The following is a 20,700-nucleotide window of genomic DNA, read 5'->3' as shown; positions in this document are numbered from 1 at the left end:
AGCTCCACTCAATGACCAGCAAGCTACACTGCTGGACTCCCTAAGCCAAACAATTAGCAAGACAGGAACACAACCTCACCTATTAGCAGAGAGGCTGCCTAAAATCATAATAAGGTCACAGACATCCCTTAAGCAAAGTGAGAAGACAGAGACACACAGCAGATGAAGGAGCAAGGCAAAAACCCACCAGGCCAAACAAATGAAGAGGAAATAGGCAGTCTACCTGAGAAAGAATTTAGAGTAATGATAGTGAAGATGATCCAAAATCTTGGAAATAGAATAGAGAAAATACAAGAAACATTTAACAAGGACCTAGAAGAATTAACAGCAAACAAGCAATAATGAACAACACAATAAATGAAATTAAAAATTCTCTAGAAGGAATCAATAGCAGAATAACTGAGGCAGAAGAATGGATAAGAGACCTGGAAGATAAAATAGTGGAAATAACTACCACAGAGCAGAATAAAGAAAAAAGAATGAAAAGAATTGACAATAGTCTAAGAGACATTTGGGAAAACATTAAATGCAACAACGTTCGAATTATAGGGGTCCCAGAAGAAGAGAAAAAGAAACAGACTCAGAAAATATTTGAAGAGATTATAGTTGTCCCAAAACAATAAGAAAATGGTAATAGGAACATACATATCAATAACTGCCTTAAATGTAAATGGATTAAATGCTCCAACCAAAATGAATACACTGGCTGAATGGATACAAAAACAAGACCTGTATATATGCTGTCTACAAGAGACCGACTTCAGGCCTAGGGACACATAGAGACTGAATGTGAGGGGATGGAAAAAGATATTCCATGCATATGGAAATCAAAAGAAAGCTGGTGTAGCAATTCTCTAGCTAACACCTATCCTTCTCAAACTCTTCCAAAATATAGCAGAGGGAGGAACACTCCCAAACTCATTCTACGAGGCCACCATCACCCGATACCAAAGCCAGACAAAGATGTCACAGAAAAAGAAAACTACAGGTCAATATCACTGATGAACATAGATGCAAAAATCCTCAACAAAATACCAGCAAACAGAACCCAACAGCACATTAAAAGGATCATACACCATGATCAAGTGGGGTTTATCCCAGGAATGCAAGGATTCCTCAATATACGCAAATCAATGAATGTAATACACCATATTAACAAATTGAAGGATAAAAATGATATGATCATCTGAATAGTTGTAAAAAAAGCTTTTGACAAAATTCAACACCGATTTATGATAAAAACCTGCCAGAAAGTAGGCACAGAGGTAACTTACTTCAACATAGTAAAGGCCATATATGACAATCCCACAGCCAACATTGTTCTCAAAGGTGAAAAACTGAAACCATTTCCTCTAAGATCAGGAATAAGACAAGGTTGTTCACTCTCACCACTATTATTCAACATAGTTTTGGAAGTTTTAGCCGCAGCAATCAGAGAAGAAAAAGAAATAAAAGGAATCCAAATTGGCAAAGAAGTAAAGCTGTCACTATTTGCAGATGACATGATACTACACATAGAGAATCCTGAAGATGCTACTAGAAAACTACTAGAGCTAATCAATGAATTTGGTAAAGTAGCAGGATACAAAATTAATGCACAGAAATTTCTTGCATTCCTATACACTAAGGACGAAAAATCTGAAAGAGAAATTAAGGAAACACTCCCACTTACCATTGCAACAAAAAGAATAAAATTCCTAGGAATAAACTTACCTAAGGAGACAAAAGACTTGTATGCAGAAAACTACAAGACACTGATGAAAGAAATTAAAGATGATACAAACAGATGGAGAGATATGCCATGTCCTTGGACTGGAAGAATCAATATTGTGAAAATGACTATAATACCCCTAGCAATCTACAGATTCAATGCAATCCCTATCAAGCTACCAATGGCATTTTTCACAGAACTAGAAAAAATTTCACAATTTGTTTGGAAAAACAAAAGACCCCGAATAGCCAAAGCCATCTCAAGAAAGAAAAATGGAGCTGGAGGAATCAGGCTGCCAGAGTTCAGACTATACTACAGAGCTACAGTAATCAAGCGAGTATAGTACTGGCACAAAAACAGAAATACAGATCAATGGAACAGGATAGAAAGCCCAGAAATAAACCCACGCACATATGGTCAACTAATCTATGACAAAGGAGGCAAGGATATACAATGGAGAAAAGACAGCCTCTTCAATAAGTGGTGCTGGGAAAACTGGAAAGCTACATGTAAAAGAATGAAATTAGAACACTCCCTAACACCATACACGAAAATAAGCTCAAAATGGATTAAAGACCTAAATGCAAGGTCAGACACTATAAAATTCTTACAGGTAAACATAGCAGAACACTCTATGACATATAACACTGCAAGATCCTTTTGACCCACCTCTTAGAGAAATGCAAATAAAAACAAAAATAAACAAATGGGACCTAATGAAACTTCAAAGCTTTTGCATAGCAAAGGAAACCATAAGCCAGACGAAAATACAACCATCAGAATTGGAGAAAATGTTTGCAAGTGAAGCCACTACCAAAGGATTAATCTCCAAAATTGACAAGCAGCTCATGCAGCTCAATATCAAGAAAACAAACAACCCAATCCAAAAAGGGGCAGAAGACCTAAATAGACATTTCTCCAAAGAAGATATACAGATTGCCAACAAACACATGAAAGGGTGCTCAACATCACTAATCATTAGAGAAACGCAAATCAAAACTACAATGAGATATCATCTCACACCATTCAGAATGGCCATCATCAAAATATCTACAAGCAATAAATGCTGGAGAGGGTGTGGAGAAAAGGGAACCCTCTTGCACTGTTGGTGGGAATGTAGATTGATACAGCCACTATGTAGAACAGTATGGAGGTTCCTGAGAAAACTAAAAATAGAGCTACCATATGACCCAGCAGTCCCACTACTGGGCATATACCCTGAGAAAACCATAATTCAAAAAGAGTCATGTACCACAATGGTCATTGCAGCGCTATTTACAATAGTCCAGACATCTGTCCATTGACAGATGAATGGATAAAGAAGATGTGGCATATATATACAATGGAATATTACTCAGCCATAAAAAGACACAAAATTGAGTTATTTGTAGTGAGGTGGATTGACCTAGTGTTTGTCATACAGAGTGAAGTAAGTCAGAAAGAGAAATACAATTACCATATGTTAACACATATATATGGAATGTAAAAAAAAATTAAAATGTTTATGAAGAACCTAGGGGCAGGACTGGAATAAAGACATAGACATAGAGAATGTACTTGAGGACATGGAGAGGGGGAAGTGTAAGCTGGGACGAAGTGAGAAAGAGGCATCGACATATATACACTACCAAGTATAAAACTGATAGCTAGTGGGAAGCAGCCACATAGTACAGGGAGGTCAGCTGAGTGCTTTGTGACCACCAAGGGGTGGGATAGGGAGGGTGGGATGGAGATGACAGAGGGAGGAGATATGGAGATATATGTATATGTATGGCTGATTAACTTTGCTATAAAGCAGAAACTAACACACCATTGTAGAGCAATTATACTCCATTAAAGATGTTTAAAAAATAAAAATTTAAAAAAACCCTGATGAACTTTCTGTTTACCCTGATGAATTAAATTATGACTTCATTATGCTTGTTACCCTTCAGATATAGAATTCTATCAATTACCATTCTTTATTGAAGTTAATTCTTACTATATTGGGATTCTTACCAGAGAATAATTTCAGCTCATTCTTTATTTGCCAAACAATGCAAAACAATTTTTATTATATCAACTAGTTCTGGGCTTATGAGAATTACTATTTCTAGTATTCTTCTAACAATGGACTACAATGATCTCTTTCGAAAGATATCAAATGAATAATATGAATTTAAGTCTGATTTTTCATGATTCCAAATAGGTCATCACTGCTCAAAGATCTTTGGATTAGTTTCTTTGTTTGCCCATTAAATCCTATGTTGCATATTTTCCCCATTTTCTTCTCATCTCCATTTCCAAGCTGACTGCTCTTTTTAGAGACAAAGGATTTTATACACACTATTATTATTTAACTGTATAATATAAGCTCTTTCACTGTCCTTTCTAAAATATCTCTTCCCTGTTACATAACATCTTGTCCTTTCCTAATTTTTACAACAATTAGTGCCCCCCTTTCCAATACTAACTTCTTAAGCTGCATTTGCAAATACATTTCTTCTAGTCCTCAGTTTCCATCCTCACTCCTTTATTGACTCCTTCTCCTCTGCCTTCCAGTACCAATAAGTCTTCCCTTGATCCTAATCTAAACAACTAGCAAGTTATCAATACCGTTTACATTACGATGCTCCAAATCCTTCAAAGATTCCCTAACATCCCTAAGTTGTTCTAACACCTTGTCAAGGCATTCAAGATCTTTACCATGCTGACTGTAAATGGTTTTTCCATACTACTCCCCAGAACAATATCTTTGCTTCTGCTAGACTGACTGACTCACACTTCTCAAATAAGGTTTAATCATTACCTTCCTTTCTTTTTGACAGTGCTGTGGATTTCACTTAAATGACCTTCTTCTTTCTTCATTTGTCTGATTTTCAATGTTCAGCTCAAATTTTATCTTCTCTGTGAAGCTTCTCTTATTGCCCGAGATTACACTGAATCTGCCTTTTTCTGATTCTGTATAGTTTTCACAAACCAACTCCTAGTTTAGCATTCAATTCAAAATTATTTTTTATTTACATTTGCATCCTTTCCTTTGAATAGCCAAAATAAACAACCAGCCAACAAGCTAACGTTTGCTGAGCACTCACTTGTCAGTCACTCTGTTGGGCAAAGGGAATATAAGAATGAATAATGTTTATTTACTCAGAACTCTTAATACAATGCACCTTTCAGATAATAAAAAAAATTTTGTCAATAAAAGAGTAAAACATCACCAACAGACCTGCTATTATAAATGACCACTATTCAAAAGATGTTGTAGAGTTGCTATATATATAGATAATACCATGCAGACAATCATGTAAGAACTGGAAGATTTGTGTGATCTCAATCCCAGGTGTTGATTATTTTGAAAGTAAAACCAACCACTAATTTTAAAATGACGTTTTCTAAAAGACATTTCAGTGTTCCCACTACTTCCAGTACATCTGACAAGCAGGTAGAAATCTATGATTTACAATCACACGAACAACACACTATTAACAATTACTGATATCCAAGGTATTCCAATTCCAAAAATGCATCTTACAGAAGAAAAAAAAAAACACATGAATGTTAAAACTGTACAAGCAAAGAAGGAAAACAAAACAACAGCTTGAGAACACATACACATTTCTATACGTGCTGGTCATTCCACTACTTAGACATCAACATTATTGTATGACCCATTATTTTCAAAGCGTATATTTTAAAACTTTATGTTCTACATACCTGTCCAGTCTCCTACTATTTTAAGGTGGACCCCAAATGTTGCTTTGGTTTCAGTAGGACACTAAAAAAATAAATAAATACTGGAGTCAATTCTGAATAATAATTATGTAGTACCAGAGTATGATTCAATTACTACTTTTATTCTCAGAGCAAATCTCCAAAATCAATAAGCAATAGAAAGGAATGGACTAAAAAAAATCTATACAGATCCTCATTAGTGGGAGGAAAAAAGCAGTGCCAACCAGTCAATAAGACATTATACGTTTCTCGAAAAGCCCGTATTTATTATATAAAATAAAAAATACACATAGTCTAAAATGGCTAGTATATTACATCTAAGCATAAATCTTGCTTAAATATATTTTGAGTTAAAATATTTAAGAGGACACAGCTTTTAACCACGAAGGAAGAAATGGAGACTAATGATTTTGGTGTCTTTTTCTTTGCAGATATTCTGATACGATTCACATCCTAACAAATTCCGGGGAAATGAAAATAATAATTATCAATGTGACCTGAATTTTCTGTGTCCAGTGAAGAAACTCCTACTGAAAGAGTTTTATTTCATTCCCTCCCATAATTCTCAGAAGAAATCTGGAGTAAAGTGGCAAGGGTACCTGAGGAGGGGAGTAAGCTGTGGTACTGGAGGTGAGAAAAAGTACATGTGGTCCCATGTTTAGCAAATATAGGAAACAGCCACATAGTAAAAATGAGAGAATAGTTTTTAGTTCACAATAAGAAAATGCAGTATCTCCCTTTATTTTACAGAATCCCAATCCCTTTCCACAATTCTAAAATTCAGAGATTTTCAAAAATGAGTTTTTTCATAACACATTTGGTGGCACTATCAGACCTGAATTGATGGGAAGGTAATGATGGGAGGTTAATACTTCTGTATAAAAGTTCATACAGAACTATTTTCCTACAGAAATACCCATTTGTTTAAGAATGCTGCCTCATATCCTACTAGACATCTTAGGTAATATATTAATTATGCATACCTTTTACAACCCTCAAAATTCTGAATTCCGAAAATACATCTAGCATAAGCATTATGGGTAAGGGATCACCTGCATGTGACTAGCCAGTGTTCATTGAATATCATGTACCAAGGGCAGGGCTAAGTGCCTCATTTCTAAAAGCTCACAATAACCCTGGTGACCTGTCTTTAAAAAGAGTGGATATATATATAACTGATTCACTTTGCTATACAGCAGAAACTGACATAACATTTTAAATCAACTATACTCCAATAAAAATTTTAAAAAAGGAAAAAAAAAATCAACTTGCCCAAGACAGAATTTGGGTCTGGGTTTGTCTGCCTACACAGTTCGTAACTATGGCAGGCCACTGTCTCCACTAAAGCAAAGATATGGAAAATGGCTAAGGATTGCATGAGAAGTCAAATGGAGTAGAGGGAAAAAAAGGATTTGTTGAAAATTAGTGGAATCAATGTACAACAATATGAATTAAGGGGAAATATGGGCTGAAGTTAAAGCACAGATGAAAGAATATGCCAGTGGCTCTGTGGGCCTTGTGATAGAGAATGGGTTACGTGAAGTAAGTTGAAGATCCTCAAGCTCACTATGTTGACTAATTAACGTAGGTCACATAGGGATGCTCAGGGGAAAAGAAATAAAGGAAGGTGAAGACACCATGGAGATATGTAAACAACTCATCAAAGAAGATAAGTAGCTTGGAGGTCAGTGAAAACACTAAATAAAAAGTTAGGTATTAATCATTTCTTCATGACAAATCATAAACAAACTAAAAAGCACATGTTCAGGGTTGAGATTTATTGTAACATGGGATTTCCAAACCACTATTTCACAATCAGTGTTTCTAATAGGATTATTACTACTAACTGTAGTTTAAAATATTGAAATAAATGAAAAGAATATAAAAATCATATTAAATATTATTTATACTATTAAAATATTACTTCATTTATAATTCTCAATCTAACATTTAATTATTTAATTTACATTCTAGTTTTTAATAACTCCAAGAGCAATGTTTTGTCATTAGTAAATCTCCAAATAAGATGATGTGATCTGTAAAAACCCACCACCACTTTTACTTCGTACTATCAATACTTAACGCTGGCCAGAGCCTCTATGCTGTAAAAGTTGTAGCTGCCAGAAAGCAAGAATCCCAACAGAGTTCCAAGCTACCAATCTGATTGTTCCCATGTCTCTTGATGTTTCCCTTATTGTGAACTAAATCTTAGGTTATGAAAAGAAGATCTAAGCCAAGAAGAGAGCAACAAAGTTAGTCTTTGTATGCCTGAGTGCGCATCTGGCTTGAGTTAATCTTATAATGTATTCTAAAGGAAAATGCACATTTTGCCAAATATTCATAACTCTGTTCCATTCTTTCAGTGCAGACATTGTAAAAGATAATTACATATGATGTTTAACATTCCCTCAGGCCTTGTAGGAGCCTATAAACCTCCTTCTTCTAAGTGTTGGCCAAATGTATCAGGATAGCTTTTAAGGTTGATCTGGTTGTGAACAGGTAGAACACAATATTGCTCCTCTCAAACTCTTGGGAATGATGCCTTTATAAATTACTGATACTTCCTCAGACTAGCTAGGAATGAAGAAGACAGATTTTAACAGAGTCTTTGCCCAGTCATATCACCCCAGATTTGAAGGGGGCCTGAATAGAATAGCACACAGAATGACTTCACCATGTATGGTTTGAAACAATGACTGAAAATCTTAGAATCACATTTTAGTACCTTTGCAAAAATAATGTTCAGATTCATTAATGTTGTCTAAAGCACAGTGAAGTGATTCCTTAATGTTGTTTCACTATCTTTTTAAAAGTGTTTAGAAAACTTCTCAAAGAGAAGAAATAATAAAGTATTCATATCTTTGGCTATCTTGTTTCTCTTAGAACATTAAAAATAAATATGCTAATGACAAATTTTCAGTTAAAATATGTTGTAGGACATGTAGTAAAGTTCACATTATTAAAATTAAAACAGATATTAGGGGACTTCACTGATGGCACAGTGGTTAAGAATCCACCTGCAAATGCAGGGGACACAGGTTCGTGCCCTGGTCCGGGAAGATCCCACATGCCGCGGAGCAACTAAGCCTGTGCACCACAACTACTGAGCCTGTGCTCTAGAACCTGAGAGCCACAACTACTGAGCCCACATGCCACAACTACTGAAGCCCATGCGCCTAGAGCTCGTGCTCCGCAACAAGAGAAGTCACCGCAACGAGAAGCCCACGCACCACAATGAAGACTAGCCTCCACTCTCCGCAACTAGAGAAAGCCCACGTGCAGCAATGAAGACTCAACGCAGCCATAAATAAATAAATAAATAATAAAATTTTTAAAAACAGATATTAGTGTTTTTCCTCTATACACAAATACATTGATGAGACTATAGGATACATTGTTAAGAATATTAATTTCTGGGAAGTAAAATCGAAGACAGAGAAAATAACTCATTTCATACACATCTATTTTTAAAATTTATTATTAAGCTTTCTAATGTTTATAAATTTACATACTTTAAAAGTTTAATTTAAAATATAAACATTAAAACATTCCTGAGTCTTACTTTAGTCTCACTTAAGTTTCCTAGATGAAGAGAATGGAGTTTGGCTGATATTGACCTTAATATAAGTAGCAGAATACTCATCACCTAGTTTAAGGAGAAGAAAATAGAATGACAGAATTTGCAAGAGACCTGGAGGAATGTGTACTTTGATATCCTGGAGAAAAACAACCTTTTCTTTCAAATTTTTTGTTCAAAAAGGTTTTGGGTTTTTAATGTGCTCAAATGACTAATGATTTTATAACAGTCCCACAAAAATATAAACAGATATTACATAATCATCTTACATTTGAGAACAAAATGTAAAAATGATGTCACTGCACAAGAATTTATTCAACACGGGAAATGAATTTAAAAGCCACAATGTGTTTATTTTAAATCAAGAGGTTTGCAACAATAAATAAAAATAATTCTAAAATGGATGTTACTATGTTAAATATTAAATTTTCAATGTAACAAATTTCTTAAACCAGAGAAAATGATCACAGAATATGATGTTCTTTAATCATTATTGTCAGGTCTTTATTTTTAACCCTCTTTTCCAAAGTTCTAGTTTCACATTTTCTATGCCTGCTAGATAATTTCTACTTGAAATTTGCTCTAAATGTAATATATCTAAAATCGCTGTTCTCTTCTTTCCCAAATTATCTTCTCCTTTTAATTCCCCTAGGTCTGGACATGGAACCTACATCCCACCAGAACAGAGGTTCAAATCTCAGAGTAATACCAGGTATTTCTCTTCATGCCAGCATTCAATCAATTTTCAAGTCCTTTCAAATAATATTACCGAAGAAAACGTCTGATTACAGCAATCTATTGATTAACCTTTCGTATCCTCTTATGGGAAAACATGCACATTCTTTCTTTCCTATGGTCTCTGACCAACCACATTTGTTCCAAATTCTTTCCAATTTTATATCCCATTTTTCCTCTTTGATTCACTCTAATCCAGCTAAGCCAACATGGATCAACTAATATATTTTCTTGTCTCTTCGTTTTCTCACTTACTAGTATACTCATTTAGAATGACTTCATTCCCATTTCTCATATTGGACACTGGTAATTCTTTAAGGCCCATCTCAAATGCTACCACTTTCATGAAGAAATCTTGATTTCCCATGCTACAAAAATCCCTCTCTTCTCTGAAATTCCAAATTACTTGACTTTAATGCCCTTCATTACAGTTTACCTCTTTAATTTTGTGTAATTTTTCCAGTATTAATATACTATAAGTGTCTTGAGATCAAGAACTATTTCTAAATCATTATCATATATTCTATAGCATCTTACCCTTATTGGGTATGCATTCAAATATCATTTAATAAAATATTGGAGAATTAACCTGAGAATGAATAAGGACTTCAACAATGGGCAATTCTTCTACAATTTATTCAAACATTCAACAAACATGTATTGAGTATTAAAAAGTTTCACAGACTATACTAGGAGCTCATGTAACTTCACAAATGAGGATCGTTCTAAAAGTAAGAGAGGAGATAATGAGCCAGAAGCACAAAATCCATCCCAATTAGTGCAACATCGTGACTCTAAACGTTTTAACAAATAAAACATGTCAATGTTTACTGGTTTACTTGAAGGAAAAAGTTAGTGTTTACTTGTATAGTTTCGTGAAAAAAATGCTAAATATTAAACAGAAAGATCCTGGAAAAGTATGTAAGTGAGATTTTTGCTAACTTCAATGGAATTTATCTCAGCTCCCTCAAAAGAAAAAAAACAAAACACTGAAATAACAATTTATGAATATAAAAATACACATGACAATATCAAAGGTAACACAGGGAATGATAACAACAATAGAGAGGTGTCAACACATTTTGAAAGACGAAATGCGGGTGACATGGTGGTTTGGGAACTCCCTGGAAAAAATTCCAAAGCTGAAATCGTACAACCCTCAGAAAGGGGATCACCTTGAGAAGCAAGCCCATCTTTCTCACACCTCATTGGGAATACTTAGGTCTCAGAGACCTCACAGACAATAGAAGAAAGCTGAGGTTGGACTTATAATTTTAAAAAAGAGAAGAAATGTGTTCACGTCTGTATATGGGATAACTTGACCCCCAAATTACCTCACCCCAAGCACAAGCCAGGCAGCTACGCTCCCACAAATCCAAACACAAGTAGGACAAGTAGAGGTGGGACAAAAATGGCTCAAGATACAGGAATAACCTGTACAGTGGAAAGTAGGGCTGAGATGTCATTCATTTGCTCAGGAAATATTTGATAAAAGTAGACTAAGTGCCATATCACATTTACATATCCCAAACTGAGCTCTACAAATTCTCATCAGAATGAGAGCTTTTGTAGATGAGAATTTGATAGGGAGGGCCCTCCCTATCTCAGATAATGTGGCTCCAGTTGCTCAGACCAAGAAACAAAACAAAAAAATAAATAAAAAAAGTAAAATAAAAACCTTAACTCTTGTATTTCCTTCCCATTCCATACCCAGTCTATCAAGAAATCCTGCTAACTCTTTCCAAGATATTAAGAACCTGATACCTCTCACCAGCTTCACTGTCACCATCCTGGTCCAAGCAGCATCATACCTCAGGTGGATGACCGCAACGGCCTCCTAACTAGTCTCTCTGCTCTGCCCTTCATCTAACCCTAACATAGCATCCAGAGTGCTCCTGTTAACAACTAAGCCAGGTGATGTCCTTCCTCTACCCAGAGCCATCCAATGGCTCCTTCCTCACTCAAAGTAAAAACCAAAGCCCTTGCATTGTCATATAAACCCTACATAATCTGACTCCTCATGACTTCTCTGACATTATTTCCTACCATCCTTCCTTTTCCTTAGTCTATTCCAGACACTCTGACCTCTGATCTCCCTTCTCCACTCACACCCCTCCCCACACATGCACACTCATGCAGATATAAGTCAACAGATATCAAGTATAGCTCAAGGTGAAAACTGCCTGTTTTCTTAACAGAAAAATGACATAATCTGATTTTCATTTCAAAATAATCACCTTGGCAGCTTGTTAAGATTAAATGGTAGCTGAACAGGGAGATCAGCTCGGTGCTTTGGGACCACCTAGAGGGGTGGGATAGGGAGGGTGGGAGGGAGGGAGACGCAAGAGGGAAGACATATGGGAACATATGTATATGTATAACTGATTCACTTTGTTATAAAGCAGAAACTAACACACCATTGTAAAGCAGTTATACTCCAATAAAAATGTAAAAAAAAAAAAAAAATGGTAGCTGAGTAAGGGCAGACAGATGCAGAGGAGTCAGGAGGCTATCCAATGGTAGTAGATTGGACCAGGGTGGCAACGGTGGAAATGGTGGACATATTTTGAAGGTAGAGCCAAGAAAATTTGTGGATGGATTTTTGCCTATATTTTAAAAAACTGATAAAAGTCAAGAATGATGTTCAGGTTTTCAGCCCGAGCAACATGGACAACTGAGTTGGCATTAAACTGAAGTGGGAGAAGATGGTGGGTGGAATAGGTTGGAAGGCCAAAGGTTAGTTCAATTTTAGACATGTTAATTTAAGATGTCTATTAGACATCCAAGTGGAAGTTCCTGGTAGACGATTGGATACAGGATCCTGAATTTCAGAGATGGGGCCTGGAAATATAAATTTGGGAGATGATAGAATACGGATACATCAATAGGAAAGATCACCAGAGAAATGAATTTAGCTGGAGAGGAAAAGTAGTTCAAGGAATGGACACTGGAGTGTTCTGATATTTAGAGGTCATGGGATGACAAGGAATAGCAAAAAAAGAAAGACCAAGTAAAAGTACCCAGAACCCTAGGAGACAAAGCAGGTGAGTGGATGTCCTGGAAGCAAAATGAAAGCAGGGTGTCGATAAAGCAAGTGGTCAGCTGTGCCAAATGGAGATGAGAGGTCAGTCCAACTGAGGACTGCGAAATGACCCTTGGACCTAGCAATAACGTGGTCACTGTTGACCTCGGAAATGTTTAAGTAGAGTGGTATGGGCAAAGTTGGTGGATTTAACAGAGAATAAGAGGAAAGGAAGAACTGAGAAATGGGGCAGTAGCAGAAAGGAGATGTTAAGTCGAGAAAGGAGCTTTTATTGATCATCTTCTCTTTGGTATCTAGGTAAAAGGAGGCATCCAAAAATACCAATTGAATAAACCAAGTTTAATATTAAACAACAGGTTTGCTCTGAATACATTGACCTATTTAAGTTCATATTTATCATGCAGGATCACATTAGGCACTGAAGGAATATTTTCTTTTCCCCTGGAAAAAAGTCAAACTAGAGCAGTTAGATAATGCCTAATTTTCAGAGAATTCAGATGCCCTGTTAAGTTTCCTGAACATTAGTGACCTTCTGGAGCGATTTCCACCACTGTGCCTGCTCTATGGTTAAGACACATTGTTGCCTTGCTAATGTATCATCCATCCCAGCTGCGTTTCTAAATTGTCCAAGCAAAAGATTTGTGAAACCCTAGAGAAAAGTAATTTTTAAGAGTTAAATAGATGAGATCAAGACCCAAGATCAAAACAACTGATGCAGACTTCCTGGTTATATTTAAACCCATGGAATTAAACAAATAATAACAAAAATAGTTTGCCAGTCTTGAGAAATCCATGGCCATTCTTGTCTGGTTTTCATTGAAAACTGGAAGGACTATTCCCAAAGTGACTGGTTGAGACATGAAAAACAAAAATCAAAAATGATGGCAAGTGCAGGCATGCTATGTAAAAGTACAGACAATAACAAACTAACAACTAGACTTTCCTGTGACTCATGGAAAAATATGTGAAATCAGGTTATCCAAGTTTAAAAATAATGAATCATACAACTTAAAATACAGATGTCAGGAAAGCACGTGTGTTTCTGAAAAAAAATAATAATGAAAGGATACAGATATTTATGCAAACTTCAATCAATTACTGCTATACAAAAGCAGATTCTGCATTTTTTACTTGAGAATCCATGACAAGTATTAATAAACATAAATAATATCTACCTCAGTTAAATACAAAGAGATGTTACATTCTGTAGTAAGCAGTAGGTTTCATGCTTTCTTAAGTTCGACTTTTTAAAATCATCTCTGATTTACATATCAAATTAGATGAGAGCATACCTTTATACATTTGTTTTGGCAGAAAATCCAAAGTTTGGTAATTACAGAGCACAGCTAGAAAACACTTTAAGAGATCGACTATGTAGTCAAAAAAAAAAAAAGAAAAGAAAAATCTACCCAGGTTTTAAGTCAATAAAGGTTTAAAGAAGGAAAAGAATCAGAAAACTTGAATTTTGGTTCCAACTTTGTCATCAATTGTGTTACTTTGATTTTTTTGATCCTTTAAACAATTTATGTTTTAGATACCTCCTTCCCTCACAGCAAAGAAACAAGTAAATCTGCTGTTTGGACTACAATGTTTTAAAGTTCAATAACTTTAGATAAACTATTAGAATTTATATGTGCCTTAAGTTTTAAAAATAGAATTATCTCACAGAAGCTATATTTTAATACACCTTTTATATATTTATAGGTATATAAATGTATATAAATATATAAATTTAAATACATCTATCTAAGTGTTGTGTGTAGTGGAAACAGTGGTGCCCTGTTCAGGTCTTCTTCCCTTCTCCCTTTTCCCAATTTTCAGTATTAAAACACTCATTTCCCCAATCTCCCAGCTGCTGAAAGTGCTGCCTGCTGAGAGCTACTTCTGAGACCCTCCCCAGGAATTGCCATCCACAGACAAACGCTTCCCCACCCATGTCTAAGCGTCAAACCCAATGACTGTAATTTGGGAGTACACAGGTTTGTCCTCCTGACTTCAAGACAGGACAACTCTGAACTATCATTTTACCTGCAGATCTCCTGTGTGAGCTGCTGAGGCCTCTGTGGAGACTATATCACAGTTCAACTTCTGCCTTGCCTCCTTAGTCCCTCACTCTTTACCAGGTGTTGATCTGAGCACACTAACCAACAAACCTCTGGCACGCAAATCTCTACTCCCAGTCCGTTTCCCTGGAAACCCAACCTGAAACATCCTTCATCCCACGGGCTAGTAAACCACAAGAGGCAAATCATCAGTCCCCTAAATGACTGTTTCTAAACCAGTCTGTGGCCAGAGCTTAGTCAGTTATTGCAAGCTGGAGAAGGAAGCAAAAAAAAAAAAAAAATTCAGTTTAATCCTGTTTTGATTGTCCACTCATTATTGGAAATAAAAATATCATATGACAATGCTTGTATGTGGAATCTAAGAAAAAGGTTCAAATGAACTTAGTTACAAAACATAAATAGAGTCACAGATGTAGAAAACAAACTTGTGGTTACCAGGGGAGAAGTGGGGGGAGGGATAAATTGGGAGATTGGGATTGACATATACACACTACTATATATAAAATAGATGACTAATAGGGACCTACTGTATAGCACAGGGAACTCTGCTCAGTACTCTGTAATGGCCTATATGGGAAAAGAATCTAAAAAAAAAGTAGATATATGTATATGTATAACTGATTCACTTTGCTATACACCTGAGACTAATACAACGTTGTAAATCAACTATACTCCAATAAAAAAAATTTTTTTGAATTGTGGGATTGGAGTGAGAAAAACCACAACCACAACAGAAACAACTTCTAACTGACTGAGAACCTCCTGTGTGCCAAGCACCACGCTTAGCTTGATTATATCTTTTTAATTCACATTCAAAGCTTCATAGAGAAGTTACTATTATTATCCATGTTTTATAAAGAAGTAAACCAAAGGTAAGTGTGTTCATTATCTTGTTCAAGGTCACAGTACTGATAAGTGGGGTATTCAGGTCTCCAATCCCAGCTGTCCAGGATTCCATAATCTACGGTCTAATACTGTACAGTAGCCTCTGATCTCCAACAACCTTTGTCAGCAAACGTTCCTGCTGGTTACACCCTGAGAGAATGCAAGTGCTACCGCAGAGAACAATCACAACTTTCTGGGAACACCCACCAGATTAGCATGGCTTCCATGTGTAGCAAAGTCAGTGTCAAGTATAAGAGATGTTGAAGCACTTTAAGCAATGAAAAGTCCAACCTTTGAGTTCCTAATTAAATCAGTAGTCAAAACTTAGCCTTACTTTGACAGAAATTATGAAAAATACTATAGTGCTTCTGTACCTTATCTTTGCACCAACTTCTTTTGTTATTTTCAGTTGTAAAAGCTTCATCTCTGTTTAAAAAATGAGGTGAAATTCAAGCTACTGAATCTGGGATCCAATGGATATTTTATAGATTTGATTTTTCCTTATACTGACACAATAGATCAAAGTAAATAGTAGACTTTTCTAACAGGGGAATTTGACTTTCAACTCCCCACAATATTTGAAGAGCTTAGTAGTGTGGGCAATATAAAACTTTCAACTTCATATTTCTCTTGAAAATACATTTTTATAATTTCATAAACTTCTCTTTTAAATGGTAATTCTTTTCTGTTGACTCCAACAAGTATGTCTAAGAGCAATAGGAGTTTTAGAAATATGAATGCCCTGAACATGGCTAGGTGGTGAGGCATGAGAGAGACAGGGCCGAAGAGCTAACAATACACCTCTCAGCCAGGCAGTCTGTGTTTCTATCTCACCTGTGCCACTAATTAGTTGTGTGCTATCTAATATTTCTGAGTCACATTATTTTCTGTATCATAGAGAGTTAACAGTACACATCACATAGAAATATAGAACTAAATAATATAATATTTTCAAAGTTTGTTTAGGCATTTAATTAGTAGGTACTATTATCCTTGACAAAAATGGGGTGTGTATACAATTTTAGTGGGAATTGGCATATGGGAAGTCACTTTGTTTTTTGTGGGTTTTTTTGCGGTATGCGGGCCTCTCACTGTTGTGGCCTCTCCCGTTGCGGAGCACAGGCTCCGGACGTGCAGGCTCAGAGGCCATGGCTCACGGGCCCAGCCGCTCCGTGGCATGTGGGATCTTCCCAGCCCGGGGCACGAACCTGCATCCCCAGCATCAGCAGGCGGACTCTCAACCACTGCGCCAACAGGGAAGCCCTAAGTCACTTTGTTTTGCTTTGTTTTATTTCAAAGGAACCCTTAAAACTATCCAGTGAAAATGCTTGAAAAGTATGTATTTTACATGTAAGTGCCAAACAGAAGTAATTGGACAAAAGGAAGGAAATGGCAGGAAAAGACAGTAAATTAACATAATAGCATAATGTAAAATTTAGCTTAGAAATGTTTTTGCTTTACTCAAATTCATTTCCAGGCAGCAGTACAGTTCACCTCTTTTCCCTTTTACAAAAACAGAGACTCCCTTGGGGCATGGTATGAGTGAGACAGCTAGCAATCCCCCCAAATGTGGGAGGGCTATAAACCATTTCCTAAGCCTACACAAAGTACATGGTACACAGATGGTCTGGTGAGAAGAATCTTCCTTTGCCTTAAAATTTCTTTTGGAAGCCAACTCTTGTTGCAATTTAAAATATCTATGAGATATAATTCTTTCTAAAACAATTAACACTTTGAGGTTTAATATGGCATAATCAAAACATACAAAAAATGATGTTTAGAATAAGGATAAATGTGAATACAAAACCTAAACTTGCAAAGTCAAGATCCATTTTGACCTGCAGGTTGCTAGGCAAACCTAAGATATATTGATAACATTTGTCAAATAAGCAACAGAAATTAGGAGCAAGTTATTTTCCACTGTTAGCCCTGAGAATGGAGCAGTGGAGGTGAAAAATTGACCTGCTGTCTCTAACCAGATGTTCTCAGTAAATTGTTTCCCTTTTTCTTTGGTGGTTCTTCCCAAACTACCTCTGCCATAAGTACATTTCCCATTCCTCTTATCAGCTAAAGAGAAATAGTCATCATGACCTTAAAGATTAGACTCAGAACCTGACTGGAAGCCTGCTCTTTGACTGAGAGACATATCAGCCATAAGCATTTCCTCTTTCTCCTTAAATCCTCTAGCTTTTCCTTTTCTCTGGCTTCACCTTCCAAGTGAGAGATGGGAGGAAAAGACAATCCACCTATGAAGTATTTCTCAAGGTAAGTCCCAAACACTAATTATATATTAAGCGTTTTTCACTCTTTCAACAGATATATATTGTGATACTCCGTGTACCAGATGCTGTGCTATGAACGTAACTTTGAAAGGGTTCCTGGAGCTTATGGTCTAGGAGGAAGACAGGTATTAAACAGGTAATTTAATGGCACTAATTGCTGAAGAGAATATACAGGGTCTTATAAAAGGAAAAAGTCAAGAGAATGTATGGTATTTGGAGAGTGAATAAGTGGAAGAAGCAGTGGTTGGTTTCTAGGGCAAAGAGATTAGTCTAGACAAAGATCTAAAAGTGAGAAAGTAGAAAAGGGTTAAATAAATGGGTGAATAAAATTTAATGGGATTATTTATTAAAGAACGTCTTAAAACCATTAATATGGTAAGAGAAACTATGAATTTTTAAAAGCGATATACACTAACCACTATTTTCCAAACTATTTTAGGTCTTTTCTTTCTTGTTTTTCTTAGAGAATTTTCAGAGGACCATGTTCCTTGAAGAGAACTGAAGACTGGCCTGGAAGAAGCAGAAGGAAAAAGGAAAAATCTTTTCTTAATTGAAGAAAGTAAGAAAGAAGAAAAACTATGATGGATACAGAATCCCAGGCATCCAACCTCTTTGCCTCCATCCAACACACTCCAACCCTGAATCTTCTGAAACAAGCCTGTAGTGGACACAGAGCCCTTGTGCTGAGGACTTACCAGACCTCCTTTAGAGTCAGGGTGATGGTCCTTTGCTGTAGGAAGCTGCTCATAAGGAGACTCAGGAGGACTGTATACCTAACAGCGCTTCACTGAGGTGAGGAGAAGCTCTTCCGTCTCCGCACCCAGCCAAATACATCCTATTTCTCAAAGTAGTCACTAAACCAATATTCTTTCTCCAAGAACAATGTATTGTGGGCTTCCCTGGTGGCACAGTGGTTGAGAGTCCGCCTGCCGATGCAGGGGACACGGGTTCGTGCCCCGGTCCGGGAAGATCCCACATGCCACGGAGCGGCTGGGCCCGTGAGCCATGGCCGCTGAGCCTGCGCGTCCGGAGCCTGTGCTCCGCAACAGGAGAGGCCACAACAGTGAGAGGCCCGCGTACCGCAAAAAAAAAAGAATAATGTATTGTTATTCCTATTCTTACACCTTAGGATTCCACGGGGTGGGAGTGGGGGAATGTAAATAGTCCTTCATTCACACAACAAAATGTAAAGTACCTGAGAAAATTCTTATATCATTTTAGCTTGTTTTATCTTTAGACTGCTATCCCTATCTTTTCTTTTGATTCATAGCCAAACACTACTATTTGGGAGTTGATGAGAGCAGAGATCCACTCTCAGACAGAACTAATAAGTGACAGAGTTGGGACTGAATTCTAAAGTTCCTGTCATTTGTGTGAATATTTACTACCTTTGACCTCACATGTAATTTGTTCTCCCTTTCTTAGCTCTCTCTCCTATTTCCAGTTGCTGCTCCTCTGTTCCCTACATTCCCTTCTCCTCTTTTCTTTTCCTCCCATCCGTGCCTCAAGCCAGCTACAGGGTTACCACAGCTCTTCCCCAATCAGCTTTCAGGAAGCAGACCAGGCCACATAAAGCATTTGCTTAAAGCCCTTCAGATTCTACACAACACTTTATGTTATTTCTCTTTTGCCCTGTAAAAAAGTTCTAGGCCAGCTGAAAGAGACTAGATCTAGAAGCATCTACTCAGTGTGTAACACAGGTGAAAAGTTCCTGGATTTTCTGTTTTGAGAGAACATAAAAGTTTTCAGTGACGGAATATATACTCAAAAGTAAACACTCTTCTTTTCTTTTTGGTTGAAGCTGGGTGATGGGAATGTGGGAGTTCATTATACTATTCTCTCTACTTTTGTGTATGTTGAAAACCATTTTTATAAAAAATCCCTCTCTTCTCTGTAGTTGACATTCAGCAACCACCTTCTTTGCTTATTCCATATTCTCTACTTAATGCTATGATGAAGAAACGATTTTCAAAATATAGTCTCATTTGTACACCTTAAATATATACAATTTTCATTTTTCAATTATACCTCAATAAACCTGGAAAAAACTTTCAAACACAAAGAAAGGTTAATTTCTGAAGTAAATTTCATATGACCCCAAGATTGGGCCAAACTTCCTAAACTACTCTATCAAGACAAACTTACTTGTGTATTTCTCCCTTTTTCATTCTCCTCCTTCTTTTTATGTTACCGACTTTATGCCTACAGGATGTAGGGATGCAGAGAAATAGAAACATGTCTTACAACTATCAGAACTAAAGCACAGTGCTTCTGACTGTAGTGGATGCAATCACATGAAAATGGCTTCATGACTGAGCTGAAACATCACACCTGAATGGTTGTTGATCAGATTTACTCCCCAAGCTTCCTGCTGCCCTAATAGGATGTGGGCAATCCTATTCAGCCACCCTGTAGGGTGTGCATGTGCTACAGGAGTGAAGGGTGTGACATGGCTACTTGGCTCCTGATGGCCTCAGGACTCCTGTTGGTTTTATATCTCATGAGGGCAACTAAGTTTCCACTGTTACTTGTGGTGACACATTTCCCCTTTCACTGTCACCTGCAGCCCACACAGCACCAGATGAAAGGGTGTCTATCATCACTATTGGAGAAACTACTGTAACTACTATATATATACTACTATATGTAGACTATATATATATATATATATATATATATATATAATAAAT

General features: G+C 36.6%; 1 protein-coding gene across 2 annotated transcripts in view; it reads right to left on the bottom strand.

The window, feature by feature from the left end:
* The window catches only part of NOX4 (NADPH oxidase 4), a 142,109-nt gene that overhangs the window by 59,812 nt on the left and 61,597 nt on the right, over positions 1-20,700 (bottom strand). For both annotated transcript variants that reach the window (XM_024761781.1, XM_024761787.1), the window contains one exon: positions 5,408-5,468. In XM_024761781.1, the coding sequence (XP_024617549.1) occupies positions 5,408-5,468 (61 nt within the window). The remainder of the gene's footprint in view (positions 1-5,407; positions 5,469-20,700) is intronic.

This window comes from Neophocaena asiaeorientalis, unplaced genomic scaffold (assembly GCF_003031525.2).
Source record: "Neophocaena asiaeorientalis asiaeorientalis breed wild unplaced genomic scaffold, Neophocaena_asiaeorientalis_V1.1 scaffold605, whole genome shotgun sequence".
NCBI lineage: Eukaryota > Metazoa > Chordata > Mammalia > Artiodactyla > Phocoenidae > Neophocaena > Neophocaena asiaeorientalis.
This window is presented reverse-complemented; position numbering and strand designations above follow the sequence as displayed.